The 23,425-nt window shown below is 46.6% G+C and overlaps 1 protein-coding gene across 1 annotated transcript; it reads right to left on the bottom strand.

Annotated features, from left to right (window-relative positions):
- Positions 1-2,508: 2,508 nt before the first annotated feature.
- Positions 2,509-22,481, bottom strand: GGT5 (gamma-glutamyltransferase 5). Its single transcript, XM_074159503.1, has 12 exons — positions 22,321-22,481; positions 14,052-14,182; positions 12,324-12,413; positions 11,035-11,224; positions 10,267-10,424; positions 9,730-9,879; positions 9,179-9,312; positions 8,369-8,571; positions 7,875-7,966; positions 6,970-7,079; positions 5,727-5,834; positions 2,509-5,496 (listed from the first exon to the last, which is right to left on the bottom strand). The coding sequence occupies exons 1-12, from the start codon at positions 22,479-22,481 to the stop codon at positions 5,350-5,352; spliced, it is 1,674 nt and encodes a 557-aa protein (XP_074015604.1). The 3' UTR covers positions 2,509-5,349.
- Between the last annotated feature and the right edge of the window lie 944 nt (positions 22,482-23,425).

Here is a 23,425-nt window from a genome sequence, read left to right as displayed (position 1 = left end):
AAGTTACAAACTAATAGATCTGTGCCATAGCAGGAAGCCCATCTCTAGACTGGGACAAGCCTTCACAAACTCACCGCTCTTTCTTTTAACAAGAGATGTTTCTGCTTTTCACTTCAGTTGATTATTGGAGATGAGTGGGGAAATGGGGAAATGGCTTCAAACGTTTTTATATTTCTGTTGAGAAGGTCTAAAGGGAAGATACTACCTGTAAAACTCTGAGCACAACTAAAATAAATAAATATGGAGTCACACATTTTTCTTGCCTGCACAGTTGCTACTGCAAAAAGGGATGGTGAGAGTCTGCATGAAAGAAGCTCTCCTGAGATTTTTCTGTTCTTAGCTCCTTTGATGAAGCTATAAGTAAAAAAAAAAAAAATTAAATATCCAAAGCGAGCTTGGGTTTGTCCAGTTTGCTTTTTACCACATCGTACTGCAGGCCAGAACTACCAGAGTCTGAGGAAATGAAACCTTTAAAAAAAAGGGCATGCTGCAGCTCCTCTTGTTTGAAGGTAAGTTATCATTAATCAGAAGATTAATGGCCTCTCAGCAACCTATATCTGCTATGGAACAGCTAAGAGTGACTGTAGCTACGCGTGAGGGGGTTTGGGTGTTCACCTACCAGCACAGACTAATACATCACAACAGATAAACTCAGCCTAAGATCAAACCTGAATGTTCCAGGATGTTGTCAAGCTCTAGGAATGTTTATGAAATCCTTGAAACACAGGTAACAGTAACTGAACTCATCTATTTGGCTTGTGGAAATGTCCTGTCAGTTTCTAAGAACCTTAAAATACAGAATGCATTGCAGAGAAAATGAAAAGCTGAAATTTTAGGCATCAGACACCCTCTCTTTCCCAGTAGCGTCTGGAACTGAGGGGAGCCTAGTTTCAAGGAATAAAGTGATAGCTAGATCATGCTTAAATCAAAGAGTTAGAACTTTGACACATGTATTGCTTATATCAGTTTGACTAAATGAGTTGCTTTTACCAAAAGTTGCCTGGGATGTGCTCTGTGCTCCTTTTCCCTGAGCTGTCGCTGCTGCTGTGTTAGGTGCAGCTAAGGCAGTGATTGTAAACACCTAGAGTCATTGGGTTCCTTCAAGAATGTGGTTGGTTTGGGGCAAACCTGTATCCTTTAGTCGCTGAACTGAGACTTTGACTTTTCTACTTCTTGCAGTTCCACAATAGGTGCCACTCAGTGGCCGCTGCTGTTTGCATCCAGTTTGCCGGGCTTTTTAGGAAGCTTTGATACAAGTTTGTGTATGGAACAGCATCAGCTGCTATTTGTTGGAAATACTTGGCCCTTTGGACTTAGGATGAGCTGAGCTCTTTCCTGGCCAAGTGTGATCTGAGAAATAAACAAAGTTATTGCACAGCAGAATAAGCTTATTGAAAGCTTACACTCGCTATAGTTAGTCACAACTACAACAGAAAAAGCTTGTGCTCTGAAACTGGAAGGTGAGTCTTTTCTGGGAAATGACTGTTGGGCAAATGTGCTTTCTGAAACAAGTCTGAGTAACTGCTGCTGGGCTGCTTCTACCAGTTCGTGATACAGCAGTCATAGTTACGTTCCTGAATTTCTTCTAGCTAGTCAGAAAACTCCCCTATTATTATTTATAACCTATGTTACAAAACTTCCCTTATGGAAAGCCATGACTAAAAACACTTCTGTTGAAAACTGTTCTTATAAATGCATTTGAGTTCTTGAAACTCTGCAGAAATCCCTTTGTTTCTTTGTTTTAGCATTATCACTTCAGAGGACTGATTTGTTTAAACTGGGCTAAGTCTTGCATTTACATCCTACATTTAAAAAAAAAACAACAACAAAACAACTATGGGTACTTCTGCAGGCTGTAATTATCTGCATGTCATTGGGAGATATCTGTACATGGGACATGTGCTTCTGCCACCTGATACCGCATCCCACTGCTCACACGACGTTGAGGCTGTCTGTGTGTATCAACAGGCAAATGTCAGTCAATGGTTCATACTGTAAAACCTCCTGATTGTACCCTGCAGCCCATTCAGCTTCTCTGGATGTTTCAGCTATGAGAAAAGACTTCTCCCTGCTCCTGTCCCATCCCTCGGAATGCAACCACCTCCCCCCCCTGCTTCTGAGCAGGGACGTAATGTCTTAGCGTAAGCAGGGTTGGGAGAACAGGACATGTTGCTGGGACCAATTCCAGCTGATTTGAAAGGGAGCTGTATTGTTGAAACGCAATTATCCAGATCGTGAACTGGGGAGTTCACCTCTTTCCCCCATTCTTCAGTCTAACGTTACTACAATTTTCTTTTGGCAACCGTCCGCCTCTGGAGGGGCTACAGGGAAGCGCCAAAACACTTGGGAGACAAGTGGCATGTGCAGTTGTCTGCACAGTTCTTCAGTTTCTCCAGCGGTGTATTCGGTCTCCAGAATGATCAGCTGTTACTGCTGGAAACGCTTGTGTGAAAGTCTCAAACAACTGCTTGTGTGTTAGGCAATGGTTTTAGAGGAGAATTTTCCAGACAGGTGTAAAAACACTTTATTAAAAATATAATTTAAAGATTTCATTAGAAAATAGAGCAGCCTCTGTACAATGATGCTTTAAAAGTCCATGTAAGTTGACAAAGTACAAAAATATTGCTCTCCTGTTGGCATGAGCACAAATGGGGAGGGACCAAACTGGGAGGCTCTTGACCCAAGCAAATTTCAGCAGCGGTGAGGAGGTGGCAGGGCAGGAGCAGAGGAGCTAAGGGAGGTACAACCCCTCAACTTCACCAGATGTTTTGCTAGTGATGACTACAGGGCTGGAAGTCTCTGCCACAGTGAGAGATCTGCACTCTCATTCCTGTCTTGCAAATTAAAGCTGTGATGGGTTTTAAAACTGCTTAATTGGCTCAGTTTCAGTGTTAGTAGCAAAGTAGTTAAATTGCAGTGAGCGCTGGACTACAGATAATATTCCCATGTCTTCATGGTGGGAAGTGGCTGTGATACTACTCCACAGGCTGGATTACTGAAGTGTGCTTTACTCTCAGGTATGTCAGAAGTGAAAGTACTTTGAGGCTTGGTGACAGTTTTCCTGCTAGCGGAACACAATGGAGCATGGCCCAGGGCGCTGCTGAAGGCTGCCCTGAAGCCTGATAGGGAAACAAGAACTGCTCTCCCTGTGTCCAGCCAGTGCCCTTCTCGGTTGCTTTTTGAAGCTCAGTTGGGCTCGCTAGAAATAACGACAGAACTTGCTAAAGCAGCATCCGGTCTAGTTGGTCTGTCTGGTCTGAAATCTGAGCCACAAATGGTGTCTGGTGCCTGTAAGTGCTTCCCCTGTGACAATGCTGCAGTTGGGGTGTTAGTTCTGACACTAGAACCAGTGTGCCCAGGAACTGGTAGCTGAGGTAAGGGAGTTAATGAAAGTAGAAAACTTCTGCAAATTCTGTAGATTGAATATGGCTATCAAAAAATCCCTGTGTAACCCCTTCCAAATGAACATAAATACTGCCCCCCCCCCCCCCCCCCCAAATGTTAAGCCCATTCCCTTTCTCTAGTCACATTCAGCAGTACTGTAATGAGTAAGCAGCTCTGATGGAGAAAACAGTAGTCCTTCCTAAAATAGGTGATTTAAGATAAATTCCACTTGGACGAGGAAGGAGGGGAGCAGTGCGTGGAGCTGGCTCTATACGGAAGTAACTTGTCTTCTAGATACATGATTAAGTGCTTGCGGTTATGATCTGGTAACTTTTTCATTAAGCTCTGATGCAGCTGTGGTCACATGATAGTCCTTAGTGTACGATTTCAGAAGGCAAACACAAGTCTGGCTCTAGTCAGCTTCACTCAGACTATCATTAAAATGCAAGTGAAGGCTGAGATTTTGACAAGCCGATGGCTTTATTGGACAGACTTCGTGGGTAAGAACATAGACATAAAACCTATCTGGCCTTGTGTGCAAGGGTGTGTGTGGATGGCCTTGTTTTGCTTTGTTTTTTTTAATAGCGTGTGCTCAAATACTTGTTATGGTGTTTAAGGAGGGATTTTATTTGTTTGTGTACTAGGAATACCACAGGCTGTGTGTGAGGTAGGAACTAACATGCGAAGGGGAGGGCTCTGCTAGTGCCTTGCTCTGGTTTGGCTTCGCTTTCAGAATCACGCAATACTGTCTGTGCCCATAGGGAAGCGCGGCTCATAAACTTTCAGAAAATGGAGTTGCTGGGGTATTTAAGAAGAGCTTTGGGGTCTTTGTTGTTTGGGAGGTGGTTTTTTGTTTTTTGTTGTTTTTTTTTTCTTAAATGTTTCATTCTCTTGGCCATTTTGAGCAGGGCGAGGTTATGGAAGAACTGCAAAAGACCTTTTGTTTCCAGGTGCATGAATTCAGGTCTCTCCTTCAGAAGTTTTCTCTCTCTGTGATAGTTCTTAAGTGGTCCTACAGTTTCTCCCTTCTGATCTTAAGGGAGCACCAGAGACTAGTTGTGGTAAACGGGGAGTTGGAGCATGTCCTTGGGCTATGGGAGAACAGCATTCTGCTAACGCCTGGCAGCGCTGGGTCGTTTCTCAGCAGCCCTGGTGTTTGTGTAGCCAGGCCGAGCTCGTGGCTCGTGGCTACAAACGAAGCCTTCTGCTCCTTTGCCTTTTGAAGCAAGTTATAAAGCTTCCATGTTATAAAGTCACCCATGTGTAGGGTTGAAGGCAGCTTCGGCGCAGTTACTCTGAGTTTGTGGGGTCCTTTGCATCCCCAAGGCAGAGAGCAGTCGGGCAGCAGACTTGTGCCGTGGGGCGCTGATTTCATCTGCCACCTTTGGGAAAAGCGGGGCTTCTGTGGATGGGAAAACCATGAGGGGGAGTGTGCTCCCTTCCCTTTTCAAACCCACCCCCTAAGCCTGGATGGTTAAGATTTTAAAATCCTGACCCTACAGAAACTTCTTGTAATCCTGATAACTGAAACAGTTACTTATTTCACATTGCTGAGCCCCAGTAATAATTAAGCTTATTGTGGCAACAGCCTGAAAGGAACCAGTTCTGCTCTTAGCTGAGGATCTACAGCAGGAATGGAAGATACAGCTGGGTCATTTCACAGTGGATTTTGGACCAATTTTCCTTTCCCACTTTGTAGTCTCTTATTCTGAATAGCTGATGTGCTCAAGAAATATATTTTTCTGAATATCAAATATGTAATGGAGGGTGTAGCGCTAAGAAAGGGTGGCTGACCTGTCCTTGTATTGCCTGAGGATGACTTGCAGTCTGCTGGAATTAGGTGTAGTCACAAGTGTTGCCCATACTCTCGGAGGCATCCGCGTGGGAACAGGCAATATTGGCATGTCCAAGCCAAAGCATGTTCTGAATCCATTATCTCCTGTGATGGTGTGATGGCATTTCATGCTAATATCCAGCTGACTTCCCCAGCTTCCTTTTATCAGAGTAGGCAGAGATGCATTTTCCTTCCTTGGAAACTCCCTGCACAACATTCATTGCAAATTTAGGTTTCATTTCTTTATGTCCTCTTCCCAGCAGACCGCTCCTAACCTCCTGCAGGGGGAAGAGAAGAGGAAATGGAGTGAACAGGGCAGGGGCCTGAGGTTTTAGCATTGCCAGGTGTGAAAATGAAGGATGTGTATATGGGGTCAGGTTGAGAAAGTGAGATTTAAGCAAGAGGGAGGTTAGCTAGAAGCAAAATGCAGATTATTCAGGAGAATTACAGAAGCAATTTCATTCTCACCAAAAGGAGGAGACAAGAAGATCCAAGGGAGGCCACTCACCTCACTGAAATGTTCCTCAAACAGGATATTGTCACCGTCAGTATGCATGATGGGAGCTGAAATGGCATGTTCCAAGTCGTAGCCAAACCACAGCTTGTTTATAATCACCTGCAATGAAACAAATCCCACAAAGACTGACCATCTGGAGACACTGAGTAAGAAGCTGGATGACATGCTGCCATCCTCTGCACTGCTGCGGAGTCAGACCAGGTCTATTGTAAACACTGCCTGCAGGATGGTGCAAACCTGGACTATAGAGAGGCGGCACTGAGTCAGACCAGAAGTCCTACTAGCCTTGTCGCCTGTCCTCATGGTGACCAACAGCAGGTGCTCAGGGTGACACACAATAATACTTCCCTGGACGCTTTCTCTGAGCCTAAGCAGTGTCCTTGAATTCAGTAGCTACTGATGGGTATCTTGTATCTTTCTTTTGATGGTTGTTCTTTCTGTTTTCAGATGAGGCCCTAGCATGGACCATGCTTCTCTCCAGTTGAAGAAAGATGAAGAAAAAAAAGAAATCTTCTTTTTCCTCTTGTGGTCTTACCTGTTTTAATTTCTCGACTGCTGAACAAGATGTCGTTCAGCATTAGACTGAATGTGAAGCATTAGACTTCATGCTTCAGCAAGCTCTTTTTCATGAAGATGTTACCCTATGCATCTGTGTGGTGGGAGTTTTGTGTTTTTCTTGTTCTTTCCATCATGTAGCTTATCAGTTTATTTTCAGGAACCCAAGGTTTTGGGCAATGCCTAATAACTTCCTTAACTTGCTATTTAATTATTCTAACTTCTTCCCTTTCAAAAAGGAATTGAGCAAGGCATCTGGCACTTACTCTGGCCTCCAACCTGCAGCCTTTAGTGACTTCTAAATCGCAAATAAAACAAAGCACAAAGGAGTCAAGACCTGAGGAGAGCTGAGTAGGAAGTGCAGGTGGGACTGACCGTGGCTGGAAACCTGGGAGGGCTGAAAGAACCAGCAATTGCTGTGGGTTCTCCCACCTCCTCTATTCCTGGTCCCTCCTGGTGGAAGTGCAATTCAGCAGCAGAGATGAAGCTGCCCCCTGCCCTTGCCACAGAAATGTTAGAGGCAAGAAGGTGGGGACAGACTCAGTCTGCAGTAGGCCTTCTTCACTGCTGCTATCCCTATGGCAGTACTAGCAGCAGCAACGTAATTCCTTTTGTTCAGGACAGCGTGTGCTCCCCTTGCTCAGTGGGAGGCGTTGTTGTGAGGTTCCTGTTCACTCACCATAGCAGTAGCACTGATAATCCAGGCACCGCCTGCTCCTCCGATCACCAGCATGTCTCCTGTCTTGGAGATGAGAATGGAAGGCACCATTGCTGAGGGAGGCTTCTCTCCTAGAGCAGAGGCAGAGAGTGTTATCCTTCCCATGTGGCTCTTAAGGGGGGATGGAGAGACACACAAGTTTATCTACCCTACCCTTCTTGCATTCCCCATGAAAAGCCAAGCTGCTGCTTATTCCTCAAGAAGCTGAAATCTTCCAGAAAAACTATCATCTAAACATCTCACAAGAAACCGGACCTTTATGGCACAGGCTAAATAGGAAGCACCTCTTAGTGTAGGGCATCCTACAGGTATTCAGGACTTGCTGCAGCTCTTCCACCCCAGCTGGGGAACCAGTAGCAGCAATCTTGCCATCGCAGCACTGATGGCTCTCTCATGGCAGACCCAAGGGAGATCGCATCAGGAATAGCTTATTTCACCGAGCAGTGTCTCTGCATCAACACTGCTGTGTTACAGAATTCAGTGAAAGCCTGTAGCATTGGTGATTGCACAGCAACTGTATACCTTTTTGTAGATGAGCCTGAAAAGTCAGCAAGCTTGTCTTAGCAGTAGTTTCTTCACTTCTTCCCTCCCCTCCCTATCAATCAGCTTTTTTTTTTCTTTCCTTCTTTTTTTAATCTCCATTTTTCCTGGTCAGAAACCAGAACTCCCATGTTTCCATGTAAGGGCATATGTGAGTGGACAAGACACACTACAGGGCTTTATCCTCTGTTAGTCTAAACCAAACATGGTCTCATCCAGACCTAGGAAAGGAAAGAATATCTGCAGTTTACAGACAGTCCCTGCATATCCACCTGCATATCCACCACCTGGCCCTGTGTTTTTATTTTGAGGGTGAGAATACTCACCTGGTTTAATGCTTCTGTTTGCTGTGCAGAAATCAGCAAGTTCATTATTTAAAATGATCCCGGTTTGGTTAGAATACACAAAGGAGCCAAACCTGCAGGGGGAGAAAGAAGTAGCCTTTCAGTGCCTGGTGCTCTCCTGCTGTGGATGACATGAACTGAACATGACACCCTGTCTCCTCCCAGCCTGCAGCTGCCCCAGCCAGGGTGTCCAAAAGGTCTTTGTGCTGCTGTGCTGGAGCCAGAGAGAAGTTCCCTGCTGGTAGCGCTTGTGGGGAGTTGTCCAATCCCCAGAAACTCAGCAGACCTCAGCAAGTTGTTACATCTTTGTGAGTTGTGATGTTCCTTTGAGCTGGTGCACAAAGACCTTTGCTGGCACATGAAAAAGGCATTCATGAGTAAGAGACTGCCCATTTCTGGTAAACAGCCCTCGTACGTACCCTGTGAACCTGATACATGGCCTGTGTGACTCAATTACCGACCCCTTGGCTACTCACGGGAAGTTGATGGTGCTGGTGGCGGACACGGCACTGCCATCTGCAGCGAGCACAGAGATGTGGCTTGTGCCCTTACTTTTGTATTGGTGGTTATTGATGGCCTCCAACAAGTTGTAGTGTTTGAGTGGATGGTCACCTCGGGCATCTATTCGGTCTCTGACAAGCTCAGCAATCTTGTCGGACAGGATGGTCCCCACTGGCACCTGCAATCGCAGCAAGGACACTGAGCTCGTGTCACCAAAGCACAGGTGACATGGCTTTCTTTGGGCACGAGGAAGCCTGGGGGGATTCAGCCCTAGTGCTCAGAGCTTGGGGACCTGCACTGGCAGGATTGAGCCCCAGCCTGAATCCCCAGGCCATACTCATCACAGAACATGAAACAAGCTCAGTACTCAGGCGCTTCAGCATCTGCAAGAGCATGTGCACATCCTTTATCAGGCGAGTGAGCACCAGCCTCCAGCTGAACACAAGCTGCAGAGGAAGCAAATGACCTAACCCTGCCTCTGCCTTGGCCAGCTAAGCGACACTGCTCTTTACTAGCAGTTCTAAGTATTGTCTGTCTTTCCATAGCTGCAAAGCAGGAGGGTGTCAAAGCATTGCTGGGTCCTGTAGCATTGTGCTGGCAGGCAGGAGAGTCTGGGCAGTGGGTCATCTGCTTGAGGGCTTAGCACAAAGGCTAAAATGAGGCTAAAACGCAGGTTTTGAAAAAAAAAAAAAAAAGGCAGGAAATGGACTTCCCTGCGTCCCCTCTGCTAAGCAGCAATGTAGAAGCAGCTGTTAGTGCCACCCTTGCACACCATGTCAGCTCACCTGTGTGTCAGAGAAGGCTGGGTCACGCATAAGAGGTCTTAGCATATTGCCAAACTTCAGGGCCTCTGCAATGCGATGGTAGGTTTCCACCTTCTCCTTGGGTGTCGCCAGTGACGCTTCATGGAGTTTATACTCTACGGAGCAGGATGAAGTAATTTTGTTAATAGACCCAAGGCAATGTTGTTTCAAGAACTGTAAAAAAAGAAGTGTAAAGGGACCTCCTTTTCCCATCTCAGTTCTTATCAAGTTTCCCCTATGGTTTAGCAGGATGTGGGCACAGAAACAACCAAGTACTAGTTTCTGCTGTGACTTCAATTCCTCTTGAAGCCTTGGGAAAATTGTGTAGCCTCTGGCCTTTGCAGCAGCTATGGTGATGCTGATCCACTGTAAAAATGAGCCAGTTCATCATCCTGCTGCAGAGCATGGTCACACTGCTGCTTTGGTGCCCACTCTGGCTCACCACCTCCATTTCTGGCCATTATTTTTCTACTGCTCTGTAGCAACACTCTTTGCAAAAAGCTCTTGCTGCCCATTTTCCCTTAGGAACTTACCTTCCAGTATCTTGAGGATGAACATGAGCACAGCACCTCCCATGGGTGGTCCAGGAGAAAACACTGTGGTGTGACTGTTCAGGGTAATGTTCAGAGCTGAGGACACCTCTGCTTTGTACGCCTGAAGGTCCTCCAGTGAGATACTGGACCCTTCAACAGAAAACCAGATGGGTAACTGGCATTAGCACATTAAGTTTTACTAGGTATAGAAAGAGCCATCCCTGTATACTCCAAATCTCTTCCACCAAGCACAGCAACGTCATCTACCACCAAACCACAGGACATCACAAAGCCTAAGGGAGTTGGAGAGGCCCGTGCACGAGCACTATGGGTGAATGCCAGAGCAGTAGGTGGCTCTCAGCCCTGCTGCTGGGCCTGAGTTATAAGAACTGGGGAAAGGTGGCCTCTTCCCATGCCAGGTGTCACCCCAAGAGACATGCAAATGGCACGCGTTGGCTTTCCCCTGGTACCGACTTACTGTTAGCCCATTGCTGGGAAAAGGCCTGTCTGTCAGTATTAACTATAGCCATTACTTACCAGCCTTCCTAATGTCCTCCACCAGGGCTTGTCCTATCTGTCCCTCATAAAATGCTGTAGCTCCATTTTCTGCTACAGCTCTCAGTGTTTGCTGCAGTGCTGGCCACCTGAAGGTCTCTCCATGCTTCAAAAACCTTTGACCATCACATATCAGCGGGCTGTTAAAGAAGAACATCCATCAGTTTACAGCACGTGCTTATTCTGTACCCAGTGCCAAACTCTTTTTCCTACCCAAAGCCGATCTGGTTTACAAACACATGTTGTATATTTTCCAAGCTGGTGCTACACTGCAGCCTACATGGAGAAAAGTTCTTCTCAGCCAGTTGCTACTCATAGCACCAGGCACTTTTTACTGAGAAAAAGGTTCCCCCACGGGACCCAACACTTTGACCCTGGCTCGGGTCAGCAGGGCTCTTCCAAACAAGCGTCTGCTGTAGGGCCGTGCTGTCAGGGGACGATTTCCACACAGATGGAGGCAGGCCACGTACAGCCAGCTCCTTCCCACGAGCAGATGTGCTTAGCAGACAGTTTTGCTGTGCCAAGCCACTCTAAATTACAAAAAGAAAAAAAAAAAAAAGAAAAAAAAAGTTGCTGACAGAAAAAGAAAAATTAAAAAAATCCTTCTGTTATTCTTTCCCTCTCTATAGCAAGTATTTACTGAACAGAAGTTGCAGCAGTGACCTGCGCTCCATGTCAGCATGTCAGAGGAAGGGTCTGAAGCTGAGGGAGCAGCGGTCCTCACACTGCAATTTAATTTATGGGTCTTACCACAGGCTTTTTCCTGGATTGGCAAAGGTTGGATGATGGATTATTTTGGCCATAACTGGGGAAATGGCAAGTGGATCTGAAAGGAGCTTGATGGTTGGTTCAAACAGGGCTTTCCATGGTAGGCGGCCATGTCTCTTATGGGCGGCTTCATACCCGCGAAGTTCTCCTGGTACAGCAATCCAGCGGGAACCTGAAGAGAAGAACAGCAGTGTCACACCCAGTAAGTCATTGGCCCGTTTCACCTCTGAAAGACTCCAACGGAGGTGTGCATTTGTAGAGGCAGGACTAAGCCCTCTAAAAGCCAACTTAGTTTTTTGATTTCCTTTTTCTATTCATATATTCCTCCCACTACCTAACAGAAAGGGCACAGAGAAGCTGGAGCCAAACTTGGAGATGCATGGTGAAAGCACAAGAGGCACATGTTGCAGCAAGGGAGATGCCAGCTGGGCATAAGATAAAAAGCACTCCTGCGGAGCCTGGTCAAGCACTGGAACAAGTGAAGCTGTGAAAGTCTCCGTCCTTAGAGAAGCTCAAAAATGTAACAGGACAAGGGCCTGAGCAGCCTGAGCTAACTCTGACATCACCCTGCTTTGAGCAAGAGTTGGAGCAGAGATCTCCAACTGTCCTTTCCAACCAGAAGGGGTCCTGATTCCTTTTCAGGCTCTTCTTCCAAGGATAAGAACATCTCCTCCAGGAACTAGGACACTCCCCAAAAGAAAATGTGCTAGGGAAGGAGCATGAATGCAGTAAGAAATGTGGAGAGATTCGAGATCTGCTGCTGACGTGAGAGCACCTGCTGCCAAACCAGTAACAGCAAATGGACATGGGACCTCCTCGGATGGGAGCAAGGTGGTAACTGAGCTAAGGTGGAGCCCAGCAACTCAACTGATGCTGCCAGGTTGCTTCCCTAATGCAATGGGCAAGCGCGCTGGATTAATTTCTTTCATTTCCAGAAAGTCTGAGTAGCTATTGACCTTATTTTTCTCTGTAAGAACTGCTGGGAAATGAGTGCTTTGGGAAATCTGGTCTTGAACTTCAGATTTCCTATGAAGAGAAACTCCATAGTGATTTCTCATGCTCTGCTCCCCACCCCCTCACAGGTCAGGTTCCCAATGTTACTACAAAAAAGGAATTTTATGGATCTAATTTATTTTTTTTTCACTTTCGCAAAAATCAATCCAGGAAGAGCACGAGCAATTAAACAGAACTTCAAAGTCAGCAAGATCCTTGGTTCCCCCACCCTGAGCTTTGTGCACTGCTCACTCTCATGGTTCGGTCTGTGTCCTTACCAACGGGGAAACCGCCAGCACAGCCAGACAGCAAATCCTGGGGAAACACTCGTGGGACTGTCTCGCGGGCATTGATGACCTCGACCCTTCCTAGAAAGGAGAAGGGGGAAATGCATAACATTGTCTTCCTGAAGCATGTGAACATCACCCTTCAGCCGGCTGTGAGCACTGCACGGGCTGTGAGCCCAGGGCACTGTGCTGAAGTGCCCTGAAGCCCTGTGCCACATGTCAAGCGCACTTGGAGGGCCAGGCTGCAGTTGCCACACGCTGTCATTTGCTCCCATGCATTTATTTAGAGCAAACCAAGCAGTGCCTCCCTAGAGGCAATGAAAGTACAGGGCCTGTCTCCAGCCAGTTAATGTCCCTGTCCCTCAGAAGGCTTCTGGACCTGGGACAAGGGCTGGGACATGCTGCTTCATGTCTGATTGCAGGTTCCTGCTCTTCCTCTACAGGTGGGACATGTCAGAGACATAACATGAGCCTCGTGCTCCGAGGTGGGCTATTCTCCAAGTGATGGTGAGGCATGTCCCTCATGCTTATAAGCAGAATTCTGATACTTCTCTATGTATCAGGAAGCTTGAAAGGAAAAAAAACAAAAAACCAAACCTAAAGAAAAAACCCCACTTGTATGCACTCATATTTCAGGTTTAGCCTATTATTTCACCTGCTTCTCTGCCTTGTATTTATATTCTCCTGTCACAGGCCACAGAGCCATCTGTGCTGCAGGAGCCCTCAGTGCTACCTGGTGTACCAGGCACCTGAGCCGTGCATGGCCGTGTGTGGCTCTGTGCAAAAGGGTAATGCAGGTAGCAGAAGAGGACTGTTGATACGAAACAAAGTTACATGGCTCTGCCAAAAAGGAAAAAAAGAAAAGAAAAATAGAGGTGTTTTGCCAAATTATGCTATTGCATAAGATAGACCCAAGCATTTCCAGACTCGTGACCTTGTAAGACTACTTGGCAGGGTTTTTAAGACTACAGTATTGTTATTGTGTTCTTTGTTGATTTTACTATTTAGATCTATAAGCTCTGGGGGCTTTTGGGAGCCAAGGTAGTTAAAAAAAATATATTAAAAACATAAAAGCAAGAACACAACACTAGGGGTTAAGCCAAACACAGAAAGGCTTCCCAGCAGGCCCTGAACATTGCTAGATTTAGGTTTCTGAAGTGCCCAAGTCTCACCACCTCTTTGGGGAGTCCTCCCCACACCAGCGAGGGCAACGTCTGATGCAGCCCCCATGTTGGCAGGCACTGCCTGAGCTGCTGGTGCAGGACAAGCCCCTGAAGTCCCAGCCTGAGGGCTCAGCCAAGCCAGTGACAGCCCCACAGTGCTGTGCTCGTTGCCAGCACAGGCGCCTCATGCTGCTCCCCTCTGCCCCCACGGCAGCCCAGCAGCAGCTCAGACAGCACCGCTCACACCTTGCTGCGCTGGCAGCTACGTGACTTTGAAATACAATTTGGAATTGCTTTGGAGGGGGAAGGAGAGGCAAAGTCAGTTCATTTTAAATCTAAAGCTCCTGCCCCCCCAACATGTTCTTGATGTGAAAAGATGCCCTCCCTTTAACGGATGCTTTGTGTTAAGGGCAAAAGCATAGTTTGTGATTAGAGGATTCAGCTTTTATATTCAAAAAATTGCTCTGAGACAACATGAAGGATTCTGACTTCTCCAGAACAGCTGGGTGTCTGCAGGGAGATGGGGCACCATGGAGAGGCCAGGGCTGGCCCGTACCTGTGCTGGCATTATAGATGGTAAATACGACCCCACCACCCAGGCCTGAACTCTGAGGGTTCATCACCGAGGTGCAGATCAAGCCAGCAATGGCAGCATCCACGGCTGTGCCTCCGCTTTTCAGGATGTCCCTGTGGTGGAAATGGAGGGAAAAACAATGTTAAAATCCAGGGATGACAGAATGGAGGATCCATAGGAAAATGTCTCCCTGGCACACTTGCAAGGCAGCCCCAGCTTGACGAGAGCAGCTAGTAGCTGGAGAAAGCTACTGGCAGCAGTGTGGGGGGTGAGGGTGCACAAAAGTGTCTTCCTTTGTGGGAGTGAGAAAGAGAAACTAGTGGGAAGGACGAGATAGTTTGCAGGAGGGAAGAGCAGCCGAGGGCCCGACCTGTGCCAGGCTGGTCCGCCTCTGGGCAAAGAGTGATGGGACAGAGAGAACTGCAGCCACTGACTTTTGTCAATGCTGTTGACAAAAAGGACAGCATGGGCTCCCAGACGTGGAGGAGTATGCTCTCAGCAGAGGAGAGAGCTTTCCATACGCTGGGAACCAAACAACTGATTCCTAGCTCCCCACCTCCTGTTCCCCATAAACAGGCATATGCTGGTCAGTAGGACAGGGACATTGAAGCAGGAACGACGGGTCCATATGAAGCAAACCCCTGAGACTTAACATGTCAATTAGCACAAAATTCAGGCCTTGATTCGTTGCTCCTACAATGTGCCTTCCTGGGCTTATGTGATATTAGCATGAAAATCCCACCCGCTCCCTGTATCTCCAAAGGCCAAAAAAAAAAGAAAAAAAACTAACCAAACAACAAAAAAACCCCAAACAAGGAAAAAAGAACCTCTCCACTGTTTCTACCTAGGCACAGCGCCACCAAAGAACACACAGGCATTAAGGTAGCCTCATGCTGTTGACAGCAATGAGTTTCTTCTAGAGAAACGTGTCTCAACAAATGCTTCCCCCAAAGCACAGCTGTAAAACAAAATCTTTTCCTTGCAGTGGAAACGTGGTGGGGTGGGGTTTCCTTGCACAGCCTGCGAGTAGCCAGCACTGGTGTTTCCTAGGAAGGTTTCTGACTATTTGGGTTGTGCTACTGCTTAGATAAGGCAAAGCCAGTAGGGAAAGTGGAATAGCTCATTAATTGGAGCACAACTGCTCCCAGAGGCTGCAAAAGGAACACAGAGCACATATAGGGACTGTTGTTTATTTTACATCCATTGATGTGGCTGGGACCTGCTGGGGCTGGGAACAGGATGCTGCCACCACACAGTGATTGTGCCTTTCCTTTGTTTCTGTAAGTGCCTTTGGAACCACTGCCTGAAAGGAAACGGGCATGCGGACACATTGGGAGATAAGAAATGGTAAGGAACCACCAGGCTTTCTGTTTGGGGTGTGCATGGCTTTTAGCCTTCTAGCCCCAAGCTGCACCCTGGCTGTAGCTCTGAAAATGGAGACTGAGGCTCAGGCTCATCCGTTCATCTCCTCACAGCAGGGTAAGACTCTCACCACACAAATGTCCCTGGGTGGTGTTTTTCCGAAGTTGAGGCTTTTTAATTGCTAACAATAGAAGGGAAGGACATGAGGGCTTCATGAGAAACCGAGTTACCCCTGGAGAAGGCCCAGGAAGCATGTTAGAAAGCTGGGGAAGGGCCACTACACTGCCCTGGGACAGTGCTCCTCAGCTCCCCTGGATTATGGGCTGTGAGGCAGCACATGCACAAAGCCTGGTGCCAGGGAAAACCATTGTTCTGAGACAATTTGCAGTGAAAAACAACTTCATAAAGAAACTTGGAGACTGTATGATATTCATTTCAATACAATGCATTAAGACCTTAACATGGAAAATCAGACACATTTCTGTCATTTTCCCAAAGCCCCAAAAGCACCAGGGCCTCACCCAGCTTCCCAGCCACATTCACAGTTGCATAAGTGGTTGCACATCTTGCACTACCTCTTGTCCAGAGGCCTTCCTGCCTCTCCCCTTCTGAAGCCAGTGCCATACACCCCTCGCCATATCCCCAGAAACACTTGTGCCTGGAGGACCACTCTCTGATGAAGACCCTCATCCCTTCTTGCATCACCTGGTGATGGTCATTTACCTTACTCCAACAGATGAGCTGTTCCACCACCGATCTGCACCAAGCCAGTGTGCTCTGCACTGGAACTGCATTAACTTAGCATGCTCTAAAGGGTGACCACAGTTAATCAATTTATTAATTTAATATTTGTACACCTTGATGGCCTCTTTCTGGATGATGCTAATATCTTTTGGTGTTCCCAAGTACTTGTTTCTAAAAGTGACATTGTCGGCTAAATACCCTTTAGCTACCACATATGTAGTGCCACATGCACAAAGCATACAAACCTGAGAGTTTCTTAGCATGACCTTATCCATGCTCCCTCCCTCCAACACTCCCAGTTAGCCATGGAGTCGGGATAACACCAGTCACGTAAACTCCAGTTTGTAGCTGTGCCCTTGGCTCCCACTGAGATCAGGGAGGACAAACGAAATCTCGGTCTCAGCAGAAAGGGTGTATCTAACCGCTGAAGAGAGCAACAAGCTTCTCCAGGGAGCTAGACCTGGACTGTTACTGCCATTGGCAAAAGGGACACAGATTTCCTGAGAGCATCAAGGAACAAGTGGGAGAAGGATGTTCACCGGACAGTGGAGAGGAATTCAGCAGCACTGACAGGATGGACACATCCTGCCTGGCATGGCCAAGGCAAATCAAGTTCTTATTTATGAGCACTGATTACTCCAGCCTGCTAGTCCACCCAGCAGTTTTCAGATGGGTCATGCCCAAGGCACTGACATTGTGCATGCCTCGGGAAGGCAGGAAAGCCAGAGACAATCTTTATTGTTCCTGCTCTGTCCCTACCACAGTGGCCGCCTGATTCTTGGCTGCGCCTCTTTGGTGTTAATGCAAGATAGAGCAAAAATAACACCAGCAGCCAACACAGGGACACCTTTTCACAGAAAAGCAAAGCATGTTTTGCTTTGTCCTTGGTTACTAGCCCTCATTAATCATATTTTACAATATAAACAAGATGACAAAACCCCCCAAATTTCCAGATAATCCAAAAGTGCTTTTCATTCCTGTCTACTGTGTCTATATTGGTGGCAACTGTCACTGTGACCTCTGGTGGCAAATACCACATCTAACAATACATAGTCAAACCTTTCTTGCTCAAGGGAAGGACGATTTTCCAGTTGCCTGCAGCCTTTCAGTGAGCACCACAGCATGGAGAGCTAAGGCTTCCCATCCACTAGCACAGCATGTGGCATCTGAGACGTTCTCAGTACTGAATGGGCTATGTGATGCTGAGCATGATCCTTTGCCTGCTGCTTCTTTGGAGGACAGGGGTTCAGGGGAAGGGGAGTTGAGATTTCTGCCCAAAACTAGGCACTACCTTGGCTCTCTTCCCAGCCTGGCATGAAGCACTCCCAGCCCCTAGTCTCACAAACACATCTTGGAGGGCTTGCACACCACACTGATGTTGTTTCCCAGACTCTGCATGTGCCTCCCAAGTCTTTCACTTGCACAGGGGTGTCCCATGACACAGGACAGGCATGGTGGTAGCTAAGGAAAAGCAAGCCTTACAGTCAGGCTGTTAGCTCAAGCTCAGAAACAGCTGAACAAGGGTAAACCCAAATCCTCATCAGGGTTATTAACAAGACTTCTTTTGCGCTGCTTTGCTCTTTTTCCCAGGAGGCCTGATATGTGTCCCCTACCATCAGCACAGGGTCCAGGGCCCACAGCCATTCTATGCTATCTGCAGACTGGCCCCCAGTCTCTTCCCTCCAGCCTCTCTGCAGACTGAAACACAACAAAAGACACTCTCTGAGCTGGCTCTTGGCATGTCACACTCGGGTCCCCATGCCCAGCTCACCCCCTTTCAGCCAGAGCCCTGCAACTTCCTTGGAAGTGATGCCTGGGGAATTTAGGGCTGTTTTGCCTTTCCTATCTAGCCAGACTGGCAGAGTACACTCTGTCCCAACAGGTAGCTCCCTTTATATGGATCACTGCTGTAAATAGCTTAATTATAATGCAAACCCCTGGGGAGACACATGACCCCTCAATCAAAGTGTGGTACCTTTCCAGGTCTCTAAAGACATCTTAGTGCTACAGCTGACAAGATTTGATAACAACATGTTTTGTCCTATATCCTTCCTGCCACAGTTTCAGCTTTAGGTTTGGCCATTAATGGTGTTTCCTTAAAGTCAGGAGCAGAAGAGGATGTTAACAACCAAGTCCTGATCCAGCAGCTGCAGAACGAGGATTTGCCCTCCCAGGAAAGGTAGCACTTTTATCACAAAATCCTCACAGCAAAGATGGGCTGCAGACCAAGTCTGCTGTTCTGCTCTGGGCTAGAAGGAGCCCTGAAGCCATTGTAAATACACTGGAGGTAGAGACTAAGGTATTAAATTATATTGATCTGATTTTTCTGCCAAGGAAAGCTGGGGGCTGGGAGGAGACTGCCCATTATATAGGAGCTTAAGATCTATGAAGAGCAAAAGCAACAGCTGTTTCTGTAAAAAAGGGCCAGTTGCCAAACTTAAAACTGTTCAAATACAAGAAGAAGGGAAGGCAAATCCTTTGGGATATTAAAGTTTCTCAGAAATGCTGCTGGGCCATCACTGAAAAGGATTTTTGCAGCAGATCCTTTGCCTAGAACCGAGCTTCCCAAGACCACAGATGTTTTCTGACTGTTAAATTCTCACCATTCTCACCCTTCCCACCACCCTGCCCCCCAGGCAGGTATTCATTTCAGAAAAAGCCACTTCCCAGTGTTTAGGCTACACTGGAGAAGTGGGATCAGAGGTGGCTACTGGGACAGATCAGGTCAGCTGGCCTCGCTGCAGCAAATCCCATCCCAGGGATGGGAGACTGCCACTAAGGATGATGACATGCTGGAGGTTTGCTGAGATTGCTAGCTTTCCACAGGGAGCCAAATAATTGCATAAAGATTTCAGAAAGTCCAATCTTACACAGCCCCAGAATATACAAACACCATCTCCAGAGCTGGAAAACCCAAGCCTGGAGATGACAGTTGAGCACAAGTGAAGAAAAAGAGCAGCAAACAGGGGCTGTGAATCTGTCCCCCATCTCCTGCTTGTACTAACGAATTACAGAGCTACATGGTCCCTCCACTGACCCTTCCTTCACAGCTGAACTATCAGTGAGGGAAACACAAGGGCTCTGAGGTGTTTTCCCCAACCCACCAACCCTCTTGTTAAAAGACAAGATTGGTGTTTGGGCAAGACGTTCAGTTTCGTTATTCTCAATAAGTTCAACTGAAAGTTCTATTAGGAGCACACAGAGATTCTGTCTTAAACAGCAGCATCTTAAACCAACACAGTATCATGTAATGTCCCAGGAATTTCATTACTGCTAATGACAACTCACAGAGCATGTGGTTTGAGTTTCTTTTTTTTTTTTTAAAGTAAATAAGATTTTTTAATTAAAGACTAAAATTTATAAGTAGGTCAGAGATTAGGTGCTGCTTTTACCTTCCAAGACTTTAGGCGCCAGACCAGTGCAATTGGTTTCGTGCCCATCCTGGTTGTCCCAGCATCCCCGGGCATGGGTTCCTAGGAGCTCAGGGGGGATTTGCAGGATGAAAGGGGTGGCTGCAGGGGGGCAGCCCAGGGTTCCAGCAGAGAGAGGGTCTGCGGGATCAGTGGGGGAGAGCAGGGATAAACCGGCACTGTTGAATCTCTCTGTGGTGTGCCTGTAGGGTCTGGTTGCAATGACTCCTGCTCTCACCAGTGGGGCGGGCAGGCAGGCTGACAGGTTCAATTACAACATGTGGTTTTCATTTGATTGTAGCTTTGCCATACCCAAGCCACCAAGGCTAATTTTTTTCACATGGTGTTGTGGAAGCTGCTTTTTTATTTTTTGTGTTTCCACTAAAAGCATTCAGCAATTACCAAAACATTAGACTGAGGAAATTTTTTGATTTACCTTATTTTATTCGCTTTAAACACCTCTGGAAAATTTGTTAGGAGGCTTTGCAGTGTGCACGTACAAAGCCAAAGATGTAGTCTGCCTCCGGTTCAAACAATTCACTCTAATTTGGCCAAGATGTTTGCTTTGGGGAAAAAAAAAAAACCAAACCAAACCTGATCATTAAACATTTTGATCATATAGAATTTTTAACTTATTTTCATAGATGCAAAAATACATATATGTGTGGTTATCAATGAATTAACCAGTTTTGGTAGATTAATTCTCCTGTGATTTCTAAGCAATGATAGCAGAAATCAGCCTGTTTCAATGTTTAGCTGCAGAACTTAAGCACAGCTTTGTCAAAAAAACCTGCATGTGGTAACAGCCATGGCTTTGGGGCATGGAAAAACCAAGGAAATTATTATCCTTAGTACTCAGCGCTCCCCAGGTTGGACCATGAGCAAGAAGAGTGGCCATGTCCTGCCTCAAACACAAAGGAGACGGGAGAGGAGTGAGGTGGCTGAGATGCGGAGGCAGCATCAGGGCAGAAGAAAGCCCATAAGGTTGAGCAATTTGGTAGCAGGGGTGAAGGTGTTGTGTTGGTGGGCTGAAAAGACCAGAAGTACTGACTGCGCAGGCTCAAACACCAGCACAGGGAGATGGGTACACATGGGAAGGAGCAGGCACAGAGCTAGGCGTGAGGCAGCGATTAGGTTGCAGAGAGAGAGCAGCAGCACGGGTAGCACAGGGCCCACCAGGGACTCGGGAGCAGCAGTACAGGTCTCAGCTCTTGTGCTGTTGGGATTCTCGCCATTCATGATTGCTCACCTAACTCCTCAACTCTTTACATCATTTCAAGTCCAAACAGACAGTGTAAAAAATTTGCAAATGTTTGCATAACTGCAGAAGAAGAGTGAAGACCTAAGCACATTCCTTAGTAAGAAAAAGATTAATTATTTCTTCTTGTTTCCTCTCTCCTACATCTCACTTTGTTGCTGAAGTTAAGTGGCAAATGAAGTGGCAGCTCACAGGTGGGGACATTAGGGCCTAATGGCTAAGCAGCAGCAGTAGCCAGCTAGCCAAAGCTTCTCAGTTGTCAACCTGATCACAGATTTCTGTGGCTCTCACTTCAGCACCTTCCAGCTGGTTCTACAGTACTTCAAATTAAAAATTACAATAGCTGCAAAACAAGTGCTATGTTTTTTCCAGCAGATCCTTTGGGTAATCCAATAATGTATTTTCCTCTATTTCCACTAATACTAATTTAAAAGACACTTAGTCTACCCTCTGAAGAACTAACCTCTGTCTTAGCACTAAAAAAAAACCCATCTCATTCCTTGACATACATGAAGCCACTGTACATTTTCTCCAACTACTCACAAATGCCATGTCAGCATGTCATTGCGAGAACCACATGTGTGACATGGTGTAATGGCATCACATCTTATCTCACTCCTCCAGCCACAAGGTAGAGCACACAGCTTCAGCATCCATCGCTGGAGCAGCCAACATCACACGTAGCTTGTAAAGTTCCATCCTTCTACTTTCACATATACAAGCGTTTAAGAATTGAAGTAACAGTAATAGTAAAATAATAACATAAGAGTAAAAATGTTTGAGAGAGAAATTGTTACGCAAACTGAAGTGTTACAACCTGGGCTGCTAGAGATTTTTTTTTTTTTCCTTCCAAGTGATGTAAGTATGTCTTTTGTACTTATACTGTCCTGGCTGAATTTAAATTAAATCTGCTCTTTGCTTTACAATACAGTGTCTTTCTAGATAGTGGACACACCTGCTGCATGCTTTAGTCCAGAAACACACACCCTAAAGGCTGGGATGCCCAGTTCCCCTTAGCCTGCCTGCCTTCCTTGCCTCTGCTGAAGTCCAGCTGCAGCTCTCTGCCAGCTGCCCTCACTTCTTCCTTTATTTATTTCTAAGCCACTTATCTAACAGACTTACCACCATGAAGTAAGCAGTTAATTTCCTGCTTCCCCACTTAAAAACAACCTTGTATTTGTATACTGTAAATATTTGTACCTTCCAAAAGGCCCAGGATTTGCAGAACTGCAAATTTTTGTAACATTCGATAATGAAAATAAGCATTGACCACAGAGACAGGGCTCCATCTGCTCTCTGAGCGGCTCTGCTGCCGACAGAGAGCACCCAGGGAGCAGCACCGCTGCCCAGCCCCAGAAGCAGGAACGGGGCAGACACCCAGCTCACACCTGTAGTTAGTGCATGTACCTGTCTGTCAGTCCGAGACCACGACATACGCGATGTGTAACCTGAAAAACCGAGAGGTCTGTGCACATACCGTCCGATGACAGAGCAGGTCTCGGTGTCAGCAGCCACGGCACCGTGCAGGTAGTGCTGGGGACTGCACTTGGGTTGAGTGAGGATGACCACGAGCACAACAACCACTGCCAGCACACCGAGGGTCAGCAGCACCAGGCAACAGATCTTCCCCGTAGACATGTCTATTCCTACGACGCAGGAGGCAGCTGGGAGGCTTTTACTCCTTTTGCGAAGGCGCCTGCTTTGCTCAGGGTGGAAGTAGAGGATCCCGGCAGTTTTGGGAGGGAGGTCTCACTGAAGTGGGCTCTGCCCCCTGCAGCTGAGAATTACATTCTTTTTAAGATTAAAAGCTGTTAAAAAGAAAACGGTATACTCTTCCTTTCCTTCTCTCTTATGTGTGAGAGGCTTTTCACGCTCTTTTATAAAGTAAACTTCTTCTGGCATATCCACCATAAGCCTTTTTTTTTTTTTTTTTAAGTTTCTGATGAGACCAGTTAACGCATTCACTGCTGGAGCACTTCAAAGTGAAACCTCTACACTGCCTATGGGCTTCACACAGCCCCCCTGTCTTGACATTCTTAACACACAGAGCAAATTACCAAACAAAGGCAGCGTACATGGTGAATCACTGGGAAAATTACAACATCAATCCTACATTGCAAACTTGGGGTATTTTCTTTCCCTAAGATTACTCAGAGAAGTAAAAGCTACATATAAATACAAAGCTGGAACTTTCATATTTACTCTTACTTTACCTTATAATTTATTATAATCTTGCTTCTTTACTTTTTTCATCATTAAAACTTGCCAGTGTTCACAACATACATCTTCTGTAAATGAGCATAACAGAATACCTTGAATAAAGCAGCACGCCTCTGCACTTCTGCAAAACATTAGAGCTAAAAGCTCTGGGGTCCAGCCTCTACCAGTCAGCAACCACAGCACCCTGGAGTGAAGGACTGCTAAATAAGACCAGACCTAATTCCTAACAGAGCAGTGATGAGCAGCATGAATTGCTACACAGTGCAATTGGCCCCGGCTAGCTCCTTAAGAGCCTCTTTATTACACAGCTCTCCTAGCACTTAAAAAGTTAAAGATACAGCCCCACATCTGCCTGCTGTCTT

This window comes from Numenius arquata, chromosome 16 (genome assembly GCF_964106895.1).
Source record: "Numenius arquata chromosome 16, bNumArq3.hap1.1, whole genome shotgun sequence".
Lineage (NCBI taxonomy): Eukaryota > Metazoa > Chordata > Aves > Charadriiformes > Scolopacidae > Numenius > Numenius arquata.
This window is presented reverse-complemented; position numbering and strand designations above follow the sequence as displayed.